Raw genomic sequence first — 15850 nt, 5'->3', positions numbered from 1 at the left:
AGAAGCTTTACCAACGCATATCCATTTTCGGCATGCAACGCGTACTGTTGTGGGACGAAGCCCCCGATAACGAAACCTTGCGCCCTAGTTTCTTCCAGTCGATTGAGTGCATGACCATCGAATCGCTGATCGACCGCACACATCGCGTCCCGAATGTCGTCATTCGGCCTCACCACGGCAATGTGCAGCCAGCCGATCAGTCATGCAATTCCTCAGTACATCAACTTAACACTGTCCAGTCTTGGTGGCAGTTTCGCAGCTCCAAATCCAAAGTGACATGACTGAACGCACAAACAATACACGAGTCAGCTTAAAACCGCTCAGCGAACGAAATGCGCACATCTTACACCGAATGTTTCATATAAAATGCCGCTCAATAATCGTTACACTGAAATGTGAATAATTGTGCGCATACGAGTCGAAGGAAGCGTTACGGCAGTAGATGACGACGCGAGTGGAACAAAGCCAAAGGGGGTTGAACATTGCAATTGCAGTCATGTCACTGTTGCGGTCGCTCAGCTCTGTTCCCGGTTGTTTTTTTTTCTTCCTCTGCTGCGGTTAGTAAGTTTCACCAGTGATTTTATTCGTTCGGAAAGCGCTTTTGCGATGGACCGACGCCGCCTGTTCGAGTGAGAATAATGAGAAGGCACACCCGGCCGGAGTAGCACGTTTTCATTACAGTTGTGTTTCGCACCGACACACACACACACACACATGAGGGAATTATCTCCCTGCACGGGTGATTCAGCAGGGCGAAGGTGGAAGGAAGGTCTTCAGCCTGCCAAACTGTCAATTAAATGTAACGCTCGAGATAAATGGCTAATGCAAATGGGGAACGGACTGTCGGGTCGTCCCAGTCTCTAAGATGTGACACCATCTTAGTGCAGCTGGGCTATTGAAGCTGTTGGCGCTATTGGCAGTGGTTGGAGTTTGCTCATTAGCATATTAGTTTCTATTTTATGAGGTTACGATTTTGTTCCGGATATTAAAGTGGAGACTTGTCAGAGGATGAAAGAAACTGCAACCACATCGTTTGATGCAGGAACTGCTCCGGAGTTATAACCCTAGGTCAGAATTCAATCTGAGCACTTCCGGATGCAGTCATTTTGGATGAAGGTTTCTGACGCGTGTTTATTATTGACAAGGTTGAACATGAAGGCTGATGTGACATATCTTCAAAAACCCTCTTAAGGGAATATGTTAAGATCTGAGCATATCCAGGATTTTATGGACAATTAATTGTAATCTTAAGAAAATAGGAGGTCGTTTCCTACTAAGAAAATATTGGATTCAAGATCGCTTAGGTCTTTGCATTGAGGTGATGCTGGAGTGTATGAGTACCTAATGGCTTCTACAAAGGCTTGGCTTTAACCATCAACAAACAGCCAATCCCCTTTACCCTCCATCGAACTCCAACACGCCCCAGCCGCCGTAACGCTCAACTACTCAACTGGTGAACGCAGCAAAAACAGCTTGGACAAATGAGACACCCAGCAAACCCTTCTCCACCATTACTGCCGAACCCTCAGCAAACAGATAAACGCAAACGCTTCTTGCTTCAGGGGTGTCCCGGTTTTCTTATCTAATCTGATTGAAAATCGCACCAACGCAACGAGACAAAGGTGCCACCAGGCTGCCACCTTCATCGAAACACGATCGACCTTCCGCCCAGCGCTCACTCCCAGTGCCCCGGTCGATCCCGGTACTTGCAGTTCAGAAGTTCAGCTCAAGGAATGAGAAACTGTAGTATGCTTGCTGCCGGCGGTAGCCAACCATCATCGATCTTTCCGTCCCGTCCCAGCACACTGACACTGACTTCTTGCCTCGGCCGAACGATACGCCCCTACACAGTACATAATGCATTCGCGGTTCTGCGTGTTCCAACTGGAGTCACCGAACCAACACGGACTGTTTCATCATCGCAGGATACCCAAACCCTGGCCAGCGACATCGGGCAGCTGGACCAACCTGGTTGCACTGTTGCGAGCTCGTGGAAGTCACACCGGGAGTGGCGCGATGTAACACAAAATGTGCTAGAATTATCGCCTCGTTGTCGGCGGTAAGTCAGCCGCTAACGCTAACACTGAACGGGTTTTCTTCACCGGTCTCGCCTGCCCGAGCTGCCCCGTATACTACAACACGCTGTAAATATGATCCTCGACAGACGCTTCGAGCCACAGCTGGCCACAGTGTGACAGTGTTTAAATCTTTAAGTTGCAACCGCTAATGAGCTAACATCGACGACATCGATTCGGTGCGGCAAATGGCTTTGCGATGGCTCTAATCCTCCTCGACCAACACTGCCACGGCCAGCTGATGAGTTAAGAGACGTGGGAAAATAACTTCCCCTACAATGGACGCTTACTAACAGCTGGCGTTGCTTTAATTGTGCAAACAAACTTCTGCATGACTAGGATAAGCTAACCATGCCCCCAAGGCTCCCAAATGGTGTGCTTACGTGTGGTACGGTGTTGCAGTTTCGCTGCTATCACCGCTAAACGAACGCATGAATCACGATCTCATTAAACCACTTTCCATCAAATAATCTGCATGGCGTGCGTCGACCGTACGGCACGGTACGCTACTGTACCGATGGCAGTCAGGGCAATCTAAATTATCATCTTAATTATTTGCATTTTTACAACTGCCTCCACATGTGGTTCGATTGATCCCAGAATGCATAGCACACCCCAGGGGTAAAGGCGAGAAACACGCAATATTTCGAGTGTATATGGCATGTGGTCACAAAAATTAGGTCAGTACAGTAGAGCGGTCCGAGTGCGGCTTCGAGTCACGCAGTTTCCCGGTAACCCATTAACCTTGGAACGATGAGCTCACGGTAACCCCGTCGATAGCACGCATGGTTCGGTGTCTCCGAGGTTGTCGAGGTGTCTACAAGGTTCATTTAACTGTGGCATTAGGCATCGAGAAAGCAAACAAAGTGTGTGTCCCTGTATTTACTGACATTCAAAATATATATGTTCAAGTATTCGAGATCCCGACTATTCCCAAGTTCTGTAGTCCCAAGAAGTCCCATAAAGTAAAAATTCTTTTGTGGTGAAGTATCAACAAAGTTGGTGGTGCGGATGTGACGTCCAGATATCAAAAGCACTCGTTTCGCACCCATCACAAGCTTTGTTCCATCTGCCAGCATTTCCGCATGTACAGGGGTAAGGTCCCAGATCAATACATTCCTGAACTTGAGCGTGTGTTGTCGCTGTGTGTTGCTGTTCCATGCTTTCTTCACCGTTAAACCCTACGGCCACCGGCCACGGTCATGCTCTTGTACCGTTAGCGATGGGAGCGGACCTAAAGGACAGACGGTGGAGTGTGTAATAACAATGAAAAGAACCTCAAACCATCGATGGACGTTATCGTACTCACGAATCGGACAGTTCGCCCCGGGTCTGCGGACCGGTAACGTTCGTCCACCCTCGAAACAGACGCTTCACGCGGGCCCTCCCAGGTGATGGATGGCCAGCGGAGGAAGGTAGGGTGGTGGGGAGGGTTTTTTTATCGGTCATCGGCCTTCGGGCACGCTCGGGTCTTTCGGAGTTATGGTTCGATCCGGTAGTATGGGAATCAACTGACCTCCGATGGAATGTCAATACGTCGCGGTTCGCGTGGTTCTGTTCTCATGTGTACTCCATGAGTCACAGACACAGCAGACCCGATACCAAACTCGTGGTGTGGTGCGGGAATGGCAGGATGGCGATAAAGCGTTAGAACGAAACATACGTGTGTGGCCGGAGTATGGGAACCAAAAGCTCACGTCATCGGGGCCGACGTCGATCGTTGACATATCGATCCCGACGCAGCTGTGCGAACAATTTCTACTTACATTAGGAAGGAACGTAAAAGAGACTAGAGAGAGAGAGAGAGAGAGAGGGTGGATGGGGCAGAGAACAGTCTGTGTGTGTATGTGTTTTGCTGCCCTACCTGTCACTACTGTCAGCGGGACATTCAAGAGATAAAATTAATCCAGCTACAATCATATCCGCTTATCTTCTGGATCTTCTGTGGTTGAAGTTGCTTGTATGGAGTCTTGATATTTGTCTACGCCTCGGAAAGATTTTCAACTCAACAGAACTATCAAGTATCGTCTAGGACCTGTTAAATGGTATTATCAAAAATAGTCATAGACCGAACAAAATGATGACATTGGTCGAACTTCAAGAACCTTGGTGAGGACCTTGCAGTGCGCCAACCCGAAAAACCATTGTTCCACAGCAACACAAATAACGTCTCTTGACGTCTATTGGAACCATTTCTGGCCAGCTAAATGATCGGTTGACGACCCCATAAGGCAAAGATGAAGGTTTTTCCCCATTCTTAATCCACGTGGAAGGGATAAACACCAAACTAACAACAGCAAAAAAAAGGCCAGAAAACAGGAAAGAAAATCACGTCACGATTTGCTACCCAATGGCTAGGGTATTTTCCACAGTGTCCACCATGCATGCCCGCCAGAGGTTGAGTGCCGTGTACTTTGTCCGATAGAGGGAGAGCAAGAATTTGACCGATTTATCCGTGACGGCAACGCCACCATTCCGTACCACGTTCGAATTGCTTTGCTCGATCGGGACTTTTGGTGGCCCCCGACCGCTAGGGGCCCTAGGGGATGGGGTTGGAACTGTGCGCCGGCGTCGCTCATTCGAAGGATTTTGCAGAAGGTAATCAAATAGAATGGTCTCTGCCTCATTCTCTCTACCCCGTGTTCTATCGCCCACCTGCATCTACCAGGCGACGCAGGGATGAAGAACGCGCAAAACGAAATTGTAGTACGCTCGCGGTACATTATTACGGTTTTACGGAGGATCGAAGCAATTGGAAGCGGCCCAGCAAAAGCGCGTAAAGACTTGGATAAGTTCGGGTTCGTTACGAGCCCGCAAGGCAAGATGCCGGTCCGCTGGCACACGTACACTACAGGCCAGATAGTACAATTTAATTATGATGCAATAATGATTGAGCGGAGCGTACTAACCCTAACGAGCTATTGTTCTTCTTCGGCCGGTACGGACTCTTGTAACGCCGTGCAGCTACAAGGGATTTGTCTTGTGTTTCAACGCGCTGAACGCTGCGTTTGGTTGCGATGATGTTGCTGGTGGCGTGGTAGGCATGGATAACGGCAGGAGACGGAGCTTCGAAATGTAAATTTGAAGTTCCTGCATGATCGATGGTGCCATTGTGGACATATTGGAGACCTTGCAAAAATGTGAGACGAAGAAATAGGCCTCAACTGGTCAAGAATTATATTCGAGTGCAATATGGAGAATCTATCCTCGCTTTACTAGGTATCCAGAAAATACCAACTCTACCTATAACTCTCAGTTGAGATCTCTTGAAGGTTTAAGATTTCGCCATATGTAACATTTCTGGCTTAATCCAATCACATCATTATCAGAGTAACCATATCCCCCGGAATGATTGTGCACGGTTGCCCAGAAATCAAAGGTCTTATTAAGCCCAAAGATAAGCGCACGGATACGTGCTGTTTGCATCGGCTTTCCTCTTCCACAAGTTCGTCTCAGGAAAAAGCAGTTCTTCCGAATTATCTGCCGGAGGTCATCATAATCACTCAACAGGAGATGCTAGAAACATGCTGTGCCTCCTCCTCTATCGAGACTCCTTAGCACCCCCCTATCCACCAAACTTCAAAGAGAGAGGGCCAGGAAATTGATTAGAATCGCAAATCAGCACGCTGCATCTAGCCATTCTGTAACCGGAGGCTCACAAGGAAACGTGATGGAATTTAATTAATCATATGTTTCATCTTCCATCCTCCAAGCTGGTCTAGGTCCTCCCAAACTCCAATCTCCAGCCTTCTGGACTGCTGGTATCGCCCGCGTTCATAAGGACCAAAAACGACATTGCTACGTTTTGCAGCAGCAGACATTTATTTAAATGACTGCTCCGAGAGCAAGAAGCAAGCAGTTGGATCTAGCTTTCTTCTATTCTGCAGTGATTTTACGTGTGCTCGTGGACTGTGCCTCTGTGACTTACACCGTTTTGTCTCGAAAATCCGTTCCCAGCCGCCAGGAATTAACAGTTTCCCGTTATGCAGGAAGCCTCCCGGCAAAACCTAGTCCTACGCTACGGACTCCCTCCAATCCGGGTGGTGGTTCATTAAATTAATTGGAAGACCATCTTCTGCGTCCCGGCGATGCTGCTCGCTCAATCGCTTCACCCCGTCCAGTTCGAGGCGGCGCGATTCGGTGGCATTTGAGTTTGGTGTCTGTGGGGTTTTGTTTGTGTTTTTATTTTCTGCCGCTTTGTTTTGCTACACTGTTCGCAATTTGCATAATCCCGGTAACCGGTGCTTTAGATTTAGATGCGCATCTTGTAACGATTGAGCGTGCGTGTGTGTGTGGGTGCATTTGTATCGTTTGTTTGCATTTCACGGTACATTATGCTTGGTTTCGGGTGCTTGAAGCTGGTTGGCCCGAAGACCACCGGCACTCTGGAGAAGGAATCCGGTGGCTGGTGTTTGATTAATTGGGTACAACGGATGCAGAAGGAGCAAATGGAAGTTTTGTAGAGCACATAGAGGGAGTTCTGGAAGAGGTTGAGAATTTTTTCCAGTTGAAACTATCCAAATGTACAAATCCATGTGAACAGCTGCCTTAAAATTTTAAACCAAATGGGTCTTAGTGAACCTTCATCGAGCTGTCACAGTTACGCGTTATCGGCAGATAAAGTTATTAAGCTAATAGATATAATTTATGAAGCTGAATGCCTTCATTGCAATCATCATTCACCTTTACTATCGCACGAACCGAGTCGTGAGACAATCCAGAAGAAATGAAGAGAACTCTAATCACTTTGCTCACCGGACCATAGCACAGAGAACGAAATTAAACTGTTGTCACTAAGGCAGCAAGCTTCACACGCACTTCAAACTCCATTCCATTAGTGGCTTTCTTCCGTCACGTACGGTTTCACTGTACCGTTTGGTTCGAAGAAATATATACGCGCGTCGAATAAATGCAGCGTAACGGAGCGTGGGTGGAGTGCGCTAAACGAAATGGCTTGCCATGTTTTTCCCCATCAGCTACGACGTGGGAGTTTTATTTAAACGCCTGATAAGCGAAAGCACGCCGCGTGAAGCCGCAACAGTGAAAATCAAAAACAAAAGCGAAGCAGTTCTTGCACAGAGACTTGCTAGCAGGTTCGTCGCTGTTCCGTGCGTTGAAGTCTTTTGATTTGAAAAATTTAATTTGAAGCGTACAGCTAGCGATTAAACGTATTCAAGGCACGTTTGTGCTGAAAGTTTTTTGTTTTGTTCGTCCGCCCCAAAACTGGTTGACAACATTCCAGCAGCAGTGTGGCAGGTTTTGATATGAGTTTTTCGGCGTTTGTTTTGAGCATAACGTTTATTCTAGACCAGGGTTTGGCAAGTTTTTTTCCTCGGGACTGAAACAGACCGAAACTGCTGCTCTGATATTGAGTTGATATAAAAATCGCATTTATTTAACCACGAGCATCTAGCACGAGCCTTGATATAAAGTTCCAAAGAGTTGAATAAAGGGCCCTCACATATAGAAGATGGCTAGGTTCAGGTGTATTACATTTGCATGTTTGCAAAGCACCTTTCAGAGCACCTTTCCGAAGAAGATCTCTATGCAGAATTGAATATATTCAGCATTTTTTCCTTTTTAGTATATTTTAAACATGCTTCTCACCTCAACAACCTGCTAAATATAACCTTGTTGTGTCCACCAGATTCTGAGGATTTTGTATCAATATTTTGAGGACTTTCTGCAAGTCTGCTAATACTCTGGTTGACTTTGCTTCTGAGGAGAAGAATCTGGTGTCTTGGTGACGAGATGTTATGTTCTTTGTGCGACTTAGCAATATTTGCTCACAGGCCAGTCTTTGCCGACCCCTGTTCTAGACTAATGTTTTTTTTTCAAAGAGAGTGGAACATTTCTTCTGCACACAGAGCTCGGAAGCAAACCGAACGTTCGCTGACGTTGCCTGGTGAACGGGAGGTGAATGACAAATTATGAGCTCACCGCCCTCGCACGTAAGTCACGTTCCTGGCTGGAACTCCCTGCGTACACTCCCGGCAGCCTTTTCGTGGTTTGCATACTCGCCTGGGTTTTTGGTCTGCTCTTTTTTTTCGTTTTCGTTGGTCCGAACTGCGAACGGTTCGACGCTCGCTGTGACGGTATAATTCTTTCTCACTTCTTAATTAGAAAGTGCTGTTTTCGAACGAAAAACCTGTTTCGGACCTGTCTTGCCGAAGGTTTTGGAAGGTCGCGCACGCGGCTGGCAGCTTCGTCAATTTTTATTCTACGTTCGGTTCGGGCCTCCGCCCAACATTCGATAAAATCCCGTCCCACCTTGTACCTACTTCCCCCAGAAAGGGGGTGTGGGTAGCGGTCATTGTCTTTTTTTTCTTTCTGGGTGCGTGTGGAGATTTAATGTAAATGATCTCAGCGACCCCTAGTTATTCTTCGCCCTAATCTCAGCAGTAGAACAACCCGCGGCTCTATAGGCCCGGTTGGCAATCAATTTCGGCAAATGCCGGCAGCATTCGCTACGGACGGATTTTGGGAAACGCGCCAAGATTAGGGTTTTTTGTTTTTGTTTTCTTCCTGTTAATCGCTATTGCTTGGTTGGCCATTCCCCAAAAACAGAGGCAAGATCTATTGTACGGAGGAAAGCTTCTGAGTTGGCAATGTTTCCTCGGTGCGGTTGAATAAAGAGCAAGCGATAAAAAGCACGAACGGAGGACACATCGCCGACGTCAAGTGGTTGAATTTCGTTAATCAAACAGTTTGGTAAAATTAGTTCTTCTTTGTCCCGCGGAAGCTAGTTGTTACAGGAAAACAGAGAGCGAAGTAAAGGGGAGAAAATGGGACACGATACCAAAACAAAGTCATTCGATTAAACCTTAATTTCCGGATGCTTATTTTAGCAAAAAACCGATTCCAATTTTTGTGACGCAAATTCCCAAAGCTCCCTCCAACTTGCCACCCACCCACACACACACAAGCAAAGGCTGCGACAACAGGCTTTAAAATGATCGAATTCTTCACCGTTCGCAGCCAGAGCGTGCTTAGTTTTGGTAGCTGTCATCTTAAATCTCATCTGGTCTTGTCTCACTCCTGGTTGAGAATTTTGGTTTTATTTACTTAATTTCCACCCTTTTCCCACTCTTAGCTACCAGTTCCCCGCCTCCTTTTGACCCTTCGGGCCAGGTAGGCCTCAGGCGACGAGACATAATCCATTCTGAAGGTTGCTTGTGTGCATGTGTGTTCTCGATTTTGTTGGGGCTGTGGATCGAGGGCTCGGGGAATAGTGGAATTTTTGTGGCGCCCAGTTAAACTGATGAAGGGCATTGGAGGGGAAAGGAGAAAATGAGGGGAGAGCGGCAAACAGGCGCCACGTCATGCTAAAGTCACTGACAGCTCGTTCACACCCGTAGTGTTTAGTTGGCGACGCGCGATATACGCGCGGTACGAGACCCGTCCATGGAGAAGGGCAAATCGAAGGGAAAATGATTTGTGCAGCGCAAATCATGACAGATTGCAACGCAACCCGGTTGTCTTACGTTGAGTCTATCCTGCATCCATCCTGTAGCTGGCCTCTGCGTGCCACTTGAAAGCGGTGGGCCACAATAATTTTTAGTGCTGATTATGTTGTTTCAGATATGTGGTCATGTTGTAGGAATTTACAAAACAAACTTCAAAAACAGATATTCCTCGTCTCATATACCCACAAGGCAGGAGCGTATAAGGAAACAAGGCCCACACCCACGCACAGAGCAAGACAATGCGTGTAGCAACAGCAGTGAACCAACCCGATCATAATAAATCATACAGCAGTGATAATTATGACACTTCCACGCAACCCTGGCGAACGTAGTTTTTGTTGTTGTGGCTGTGATAATTAGGGATGGATTGACCAGCAAACTGGGAAGGTGTGTTTTCTCTCTCGCTCTCTTTCCATCGTGATCTTCTCAGCTGGAATTGGAAAGATATAGAGGCCCTAGCAACGGAGAATATCTGTAACGTATGTGGAGTAGCCCTACAAAAATCGAAAGTGAAAAATACCTCACCTTATGCGTTTTCTTCACCATTGTGGGAGAGTTGCACCAAAATCATCTCCTCCTAGATGAGTCCTCCCAATATCTTGTATGAGTCTTAGACTTAAACCTAAAGGAAAGGGCTACTGTATTTCAGTCTTCAAGAAACGAAGGAAATTCGACCTTAAACGTTTTAGTTCATCATGAGCAGAGTCCAGATATTGCTCGCTCTTTACTAGTGCACCTCAAAAACCCTGTAATATCCAGCACGTGCCACTTCAGCTAAAATAAATAAATGCATCTTCATCCAACAAGTAAGAATGTCAGATTACGATTTGTCGTAACTTTCTATTGACCTCTGATAACAAACAAAATGACAAGTCGACAAACAGTGACAGCTCTCTGGGGTAAATAAAGGCATGTAGAATCAGCTGAAGCTCTATAAAAAGTAAAGTATAAAACGAAGTTTTCAATTGTCTCGTAAGACAGACGCAACTTAAAGCTACAATTGTTGTCGGTAAAACGATGCAGATGAATTTTGGTAAGAGTACACGCCCACCCTGTAGTTAGCCTAGTACCTTGTACTGAGTAACCTTCATATCTTACTCTTTCTCCTGCAGGAAAGTTGTGGAAGCTGACACTGGTGGTGGCAGTTTGCTTCATGCTGTTGTGTTTTGATCCTGTTGATGCTAACCCACTGCCAGGCAAGACCAACCGAATGATCAAGAATTCTAAAAGTAGTAAATCGCAGACCGATACTAGGCATTCGCTCGGGACCGGGACAAGATTGGGAATGGCGGGAGTAGGCGCCGCTGGTGGTATATTAACAGCCATACTTTAGTCAACACCACCAAGATTAACACTGAGTTGATATTTATCACAAATGGTACGTTATTTGATGCACAGGACACACACACCTCTACTCGAGGGTTGAACATTCGATTTAAAATAAAGCTTATCTAAACATCACCGAAACCTCTGAAGTCCTCCAAAACATCACCTTTTTGAGGTTAAAACTCAGCTTCGATGTAGACGTAGACGATGGGACTTCAACACGCGAGGATGCAGTTTGAAGAATCTTCTCCACTCAAAATATCTGTCACGATGGACGAAGATGGGATTTTATGGAACATTTATAGTTCCGGTACACTCTGACGAATTCCGCTTTTTTGTCCTTAGTTTGAGAGGCAAGATAGATTCTTTAGCCCCATATGTCAGGAAGAATTCTGAAGCAGACGCTGTGCTTCAAGAGCTACAGAGTTGACGAGCTCTATCAGCTGATCGGTGACCTCATCATGGTCCAGAATATTAGATACGCCAGGCTTCGGTGGGCAGGACAAGTCATCCGGAGTATTTCTCCGTCTCAACCATTAACCTAATGAGTCTTTAAGCCATATTGCAGAGTCTTTGAAATTCTATAAAATGTATCAGTCGATCAAATTTGTCAGACGAACAAAACGACTTTGAAAAACATGTAATACTTGTATAACTTGTACTTCCTCTTAGCTCAGATCAGCAAAGTCCAGAGCATTCGGTTTCTGTACCTCTCTCCCTCTCTCTCTCTCTCTCTCTCTCTCTCTCTCTCTCTCGCTCGTATCCATTTTTCCTGCATATTATTTCTTGGTTTGTTATGATAATAATGTTGCATTATGCTGTTATGCTGGTCCGTTCCGATCCGTACCGCGCGATAGCTCCCAAGAACAATTGCCCACACTCGCCGGGCTCATCTACATTGAATAGATGTCCTTTCAATCCTTGCCTCGACCCGCTCCATCTTCACACGCCCCACACCGGGTTCACGGCCAGTGACCTTCAACCAGGGGGATGGAGAGATCGGGTCGGCCCGTCGCACGGTTCGCAATTTTCATGTTTCACCCTCGGTACACGGTGCACAATGTGCAATGGGAATGGCTTGTTTGCCAAATTGATCGATTGATAGGGCGCACATCCTTTTCCCCTTACCGGTCCCTCTGCTTCCTCCCATATTCCTTCACATCGCTTATTCATTCAACAAAAGTTTCTTTGTTGTTCGAGATGTTGTCGACCACGCTGTTGACAACAAATGCTGCGCTGTCCAAAGGAAGTCACACCGGGAGGAAGCTACAAAGCAGCACAAAAGCGAGAATGCGAGATCGAAATCGGACAAACATATTTTCCATATTTATAAGGCACCGGGATGGGACATCCTTCATCCTACCGTGGCCGGGAGGCGTACGCGTGGTTGTGTATCTTGGGCCGAAGGAAAATTACCGTCTGATAATTACCCCCACATCGTCTTCGGCAACACAAGGGTGGGCTGGCTTCTGTTTGGGCGGTGTTGTTCCACGATCGATATCGATAAGGAAGCGCGAGCGGGCGATCGTTAATGCCGAGGGTGTAATCGGTTTCACGGCAAGCATTACCGAAGCTTCCGGCTGACCTTCGGAAGGATGTTAAACGTGAACGCGAGTACATCAGGCACGGTCGGGGCTATTAATAATTCATAATTTACATACACTGTCGCATTGGGATAGTAATGCCACGATCAGAAGATTAGCAACTGGGCATCTTTTGTTTAATATTAGCGTATAAAACGCATGGCATAAAAGAATAGAAGTCGAAAGGCACACCCAGAGTTGGTAGACCTCTTGTAGTCGATACTTGAATAAGACAACCTTGGCTCCGACGTAACCAAAGTCTGGACATATAATCGTCCAAAAACACACACATCGAATGTCTCATAGAACTTCCCAGTATCTCAAAGATTAGCTTTCTGCTGGACACCACCGAACTATCTCTAGCCTTAACTTCTTCGTTGGTACAAAAACGTCATCGCCGACACATGAAGCTAGATATCTCTGAACCGTTGTCTACCTCTTATCAAACTCTATACTGATCCTTGGATAGAAAATGATTCCTGCCAAGAATAGCTCTGCCAAGAATTCCTTCCAGGGAGAGTTCTACCACGCATTGTGAGGTTCGTGTGATTCAAAAACCCTTTGAAGCCTATCCCGATTCTTCCTCGATAGGCTATAGGACTATGAGCAGATCAAGTTATGGAAGCCAGGTAGGACACAGTCTTCTCGAGGTGATAGTGGAAGGTTAGGATAATGGTCTGCATGAGACTAGAACTTTCAGGAAACACATCCCAGGTTCTCCTTTCTTGACAGAGGCTAATTTCAATGATTTTTTGCTTACAGTTTCATCCCCTCGGGCAGGATAATGGGCCCGTTAAGCGGATCACCAGGGTGGGAAGCAGCATTAAGGCCGGTGCCAAGACATAGCCCGATGGGGAGCCAAAGCCAGCATGCCAGCAGCACTGCACGAAAAAACCATCCAACTTCTAATCACAGTCATTGCCCGCTCCTGGCCAGTTTTGTTACACACACACACACAAGAAATCGGAAGCCTCACCATGTAATGAAAGCCCAAAAGCGAGACTGATCTGTCCTTTGTTTTGCAAAGTTAGCTCAATGCAAAAAGGCAAACAATATAACAAAATCTCACATGCACACACACACACACGCACGCACACGTATCCCCGAGCGAAGATAATTTTTTAATCACGCATAAAGTGCGGCCATTTTTTGTGTCTGTAGATCCAACGTTCTGGTCGAACAGGGGAAACCGTGGCAGGGTGTGTAGTAAGGCTAAAGAAATTGCTTCTAATAATGGTGACTGAAGCGGGTTAAATAATAATAAAGATAGAAGGAGAAAAAGTATCTAATCCACGTCGGGGCCCGGGGAATGATCGATCGATCGTTGGGAAGGCGGCGACTTCGGGATCCACTGCCAAGGAAAACATGCGAGAAAAATCAATGACCGACCACCGACCGATGCTGTGGGGCGATAATTTGAAATTACAGATTCATCATGCCTCATCGGTTCGTTGGTGCCATTGTGGGAGCTAGGGAGACTAGGTGGTGGGAGGCTTATCAAGCTTATGCTTATGGCTCCTGTTTTTTTTGGCCGGTCCCATTTTATGCAGAAGGGATTAAGGGTGGCCGTGGTTCGTTTCCGTAATGTCCGAATGGTAAAAACAAACGAACTCCGATGGCAGATTGGAGTAGAATTTGCTATTTCTAATTCTGTTTTTCCCTTGGTGTTTTCGTCTTGTTATTAAGCTGCTGCGAACGAGAATTATAATGTTTAACCGCTGCATGAGTTAAATTACGGGGTTGCTAAATGTTACTTTAATGCCTTAATGCTGTGAGTCTGTTTTTCAAATTAGACACACTGTTTCGTTTTCAATCTGTAGCCATGATTAGCACGATTTCAGGGAGCGGTTGGGAGCGAAATCATGGCATGTTTTTAAGCCAAAAAAGAAGAATGTACTGGTGTATAAAAAATTGGCTCAGTATCAGTTTTGCTATTGATGACAAGACGCGCCACCGGAAGGTCGGACAATTTTTGAACAAGAGATATTGAAGGGGAAAGAGTTCAGCTTTCCGCGCGAATATTGAAGGACCAGACTACCAGGAATTGAATACAAGGTACCTCAGAGGTATTTAGATCGCTTTCCCTTGCTCGGATCTCTTTCTGGGGCATTGTGGATGGGAAGTTCTAGCTCATCCGCCTTATAGTTCAGACTTCAGGCTACAGTGGAGGTTGTCTGCTTGATATCTGCTTGGGCTCAAAAGACGAGGATTATTTTTAGAATTCACAGATTAAAATGGGAAGATGGGACGTTACGCAGGATGAATCAAAGTCGGGCTCTGCACCATGGCTTCATAAAAATTCCTCAAATGTTGGAAAAAAGCATTAATTTTATAAGATTCAATGTTTTCACAGGACTTGGTCTATAACTATTTTATTTGTGAAGTCATCAATAGCTGGCATCCCGAAACGGGTAGCTGGTTGGGCACATTACCATTTCTCATTTGCGATCACAGGCACAGGCGATCGTTCCCTACCTTCACTGTATGCATTGTACGCCTAACGAGTGTTCTTCTAACAGAAAATGATTACGCAAACCATACACAGAAACGAACACCAGGCCAGCTAGGCGAAAGGTGGAAACCGTAACACACCGAAGCACCGTATGGTACAACCATCGCCACCAGTACGATCACCAGCGAGCGAGTGTACTTTCAAATTAAATTGGTCCAACTGGTCCAACCAAATCCTAACCAACCCCGCAACACATTCTTGTCCCTTGACGCAGGCCCCTTTCATCTCCTGGGGTCAGCTGGTAATTGGGAGGTTGACGTGATGTGTTTGGGAGCATCCTTTTTTTTGCTCCGTATGTGTTGTGCACGTAGAAACTTATGAAAGAAGCGGCCAAACAAAAGCCAAACAACAACAAAAAACCCTTACAAAAATAGAGCAAGATGCAATACATTCGCGCGAAACAATCGTGCAAACTCCCGCATGGAAGATAAATGACTGTAATGTTATCGCATCTTCACCGCCTTGATGGTGGTTGGTACAACTATTATTTGAGTTAGAGTTTTGCTTTGGTGGCCTCATCGAAAGGAACAACGTTGCCGCTAAGAGTATGTGGCTAAGGCGAGCTAGTGAAAGTGTCGTCAGGGGATTTATTGACCATTGAAGCTATAGGACGTAGAGCCACAGTAGAGTACGACAATACAAGTGAAGCACTTGAAGACGGTTCATTCAATGCATCTATCAAGAATACTGTTGGATCTATTACGAGCCTAAGCATGGCATTTAGTGAGCCTAGAACTCCCGAGATAATCCTTGGTGCGAACCATCATCTTTGACTTATCCTGTAAATAAGGAACTCTCCTGGATATTGAGCTCCTGAAGCAACTCCTTTACCATATCCCAATGTTTGCTTTATCGCATCACATACGACCATGCCGCTATGGCATAAGC

The 15850-nt window shown here is 46.2% G+C and overlaps 2 protein-coding genes across 11 annotated transcripts in view; one reads left to right on the top strand and one right to left on the bottom strand.

Moving 5' to 3' along the window:
• LOC118502635 (cadherin-86C) overlaps positions 1 to 15850 on the bottom strand; it is a 109467-nt gene that overhangs the window by 12519 nt on the left and 81098 nt on the right. For 3 of the 10 annotated variants that reach the window (XM_036035077.1, XM_036035144.1, XM_036035155.1), the window contains exon 1: positions 12 to 40. The exons of the other annotated variants lie outside the window; for them this stretch is intronic. In XM_036035077.1, coding sequence (XP_035890970.1) covers positions 12 to 34 — 23 coding nt within the window. In that variant the 5' untranslated portion in view covers positions 35 to 40. Of the gene's footprint in view, positions 1 to 11; positions 41 to 15850 lie in introns of those variants that run through there. 10 annotated transcript variants of the gene reach the window in all.
• Positions 10495 to 11008, top strand: LOC118502688. Its single transcript, XM_036035206.1, has 2 exons — positions 10495 to 10574; positions 10654 to 11008. Exons 1-2 carry the CDS (start codon positions 10559 to 10561, stop codon positions 10872 to 10874), a joined length of 237 nt encoding a protein of 78 aa, XP_035891099.1. The 5' UTR covers positions 10495 to 10558; the 3' UTR covers positions 10875 to 11008.

The sequence above is a fragment of the Anopheles stephensi genome, chromosome X, assembly GCF_013141755.1.
Source record: "Anopheles stephensi strain Indian chromosome X, UCI_ANSTEP_V1.0, whole genome shotgun sequence".
Classification (NCBI taxonomy): Eukaryota; Metazoa; Arthropoda; class Insecta; order Diptera; family Culicidae; genus Anopheles; species Anopheles stephensi.
Note: the sequence above shows the minus strand (reverse complement) of the source record. Positions and strands in the feature narration are given on the sequence as shown.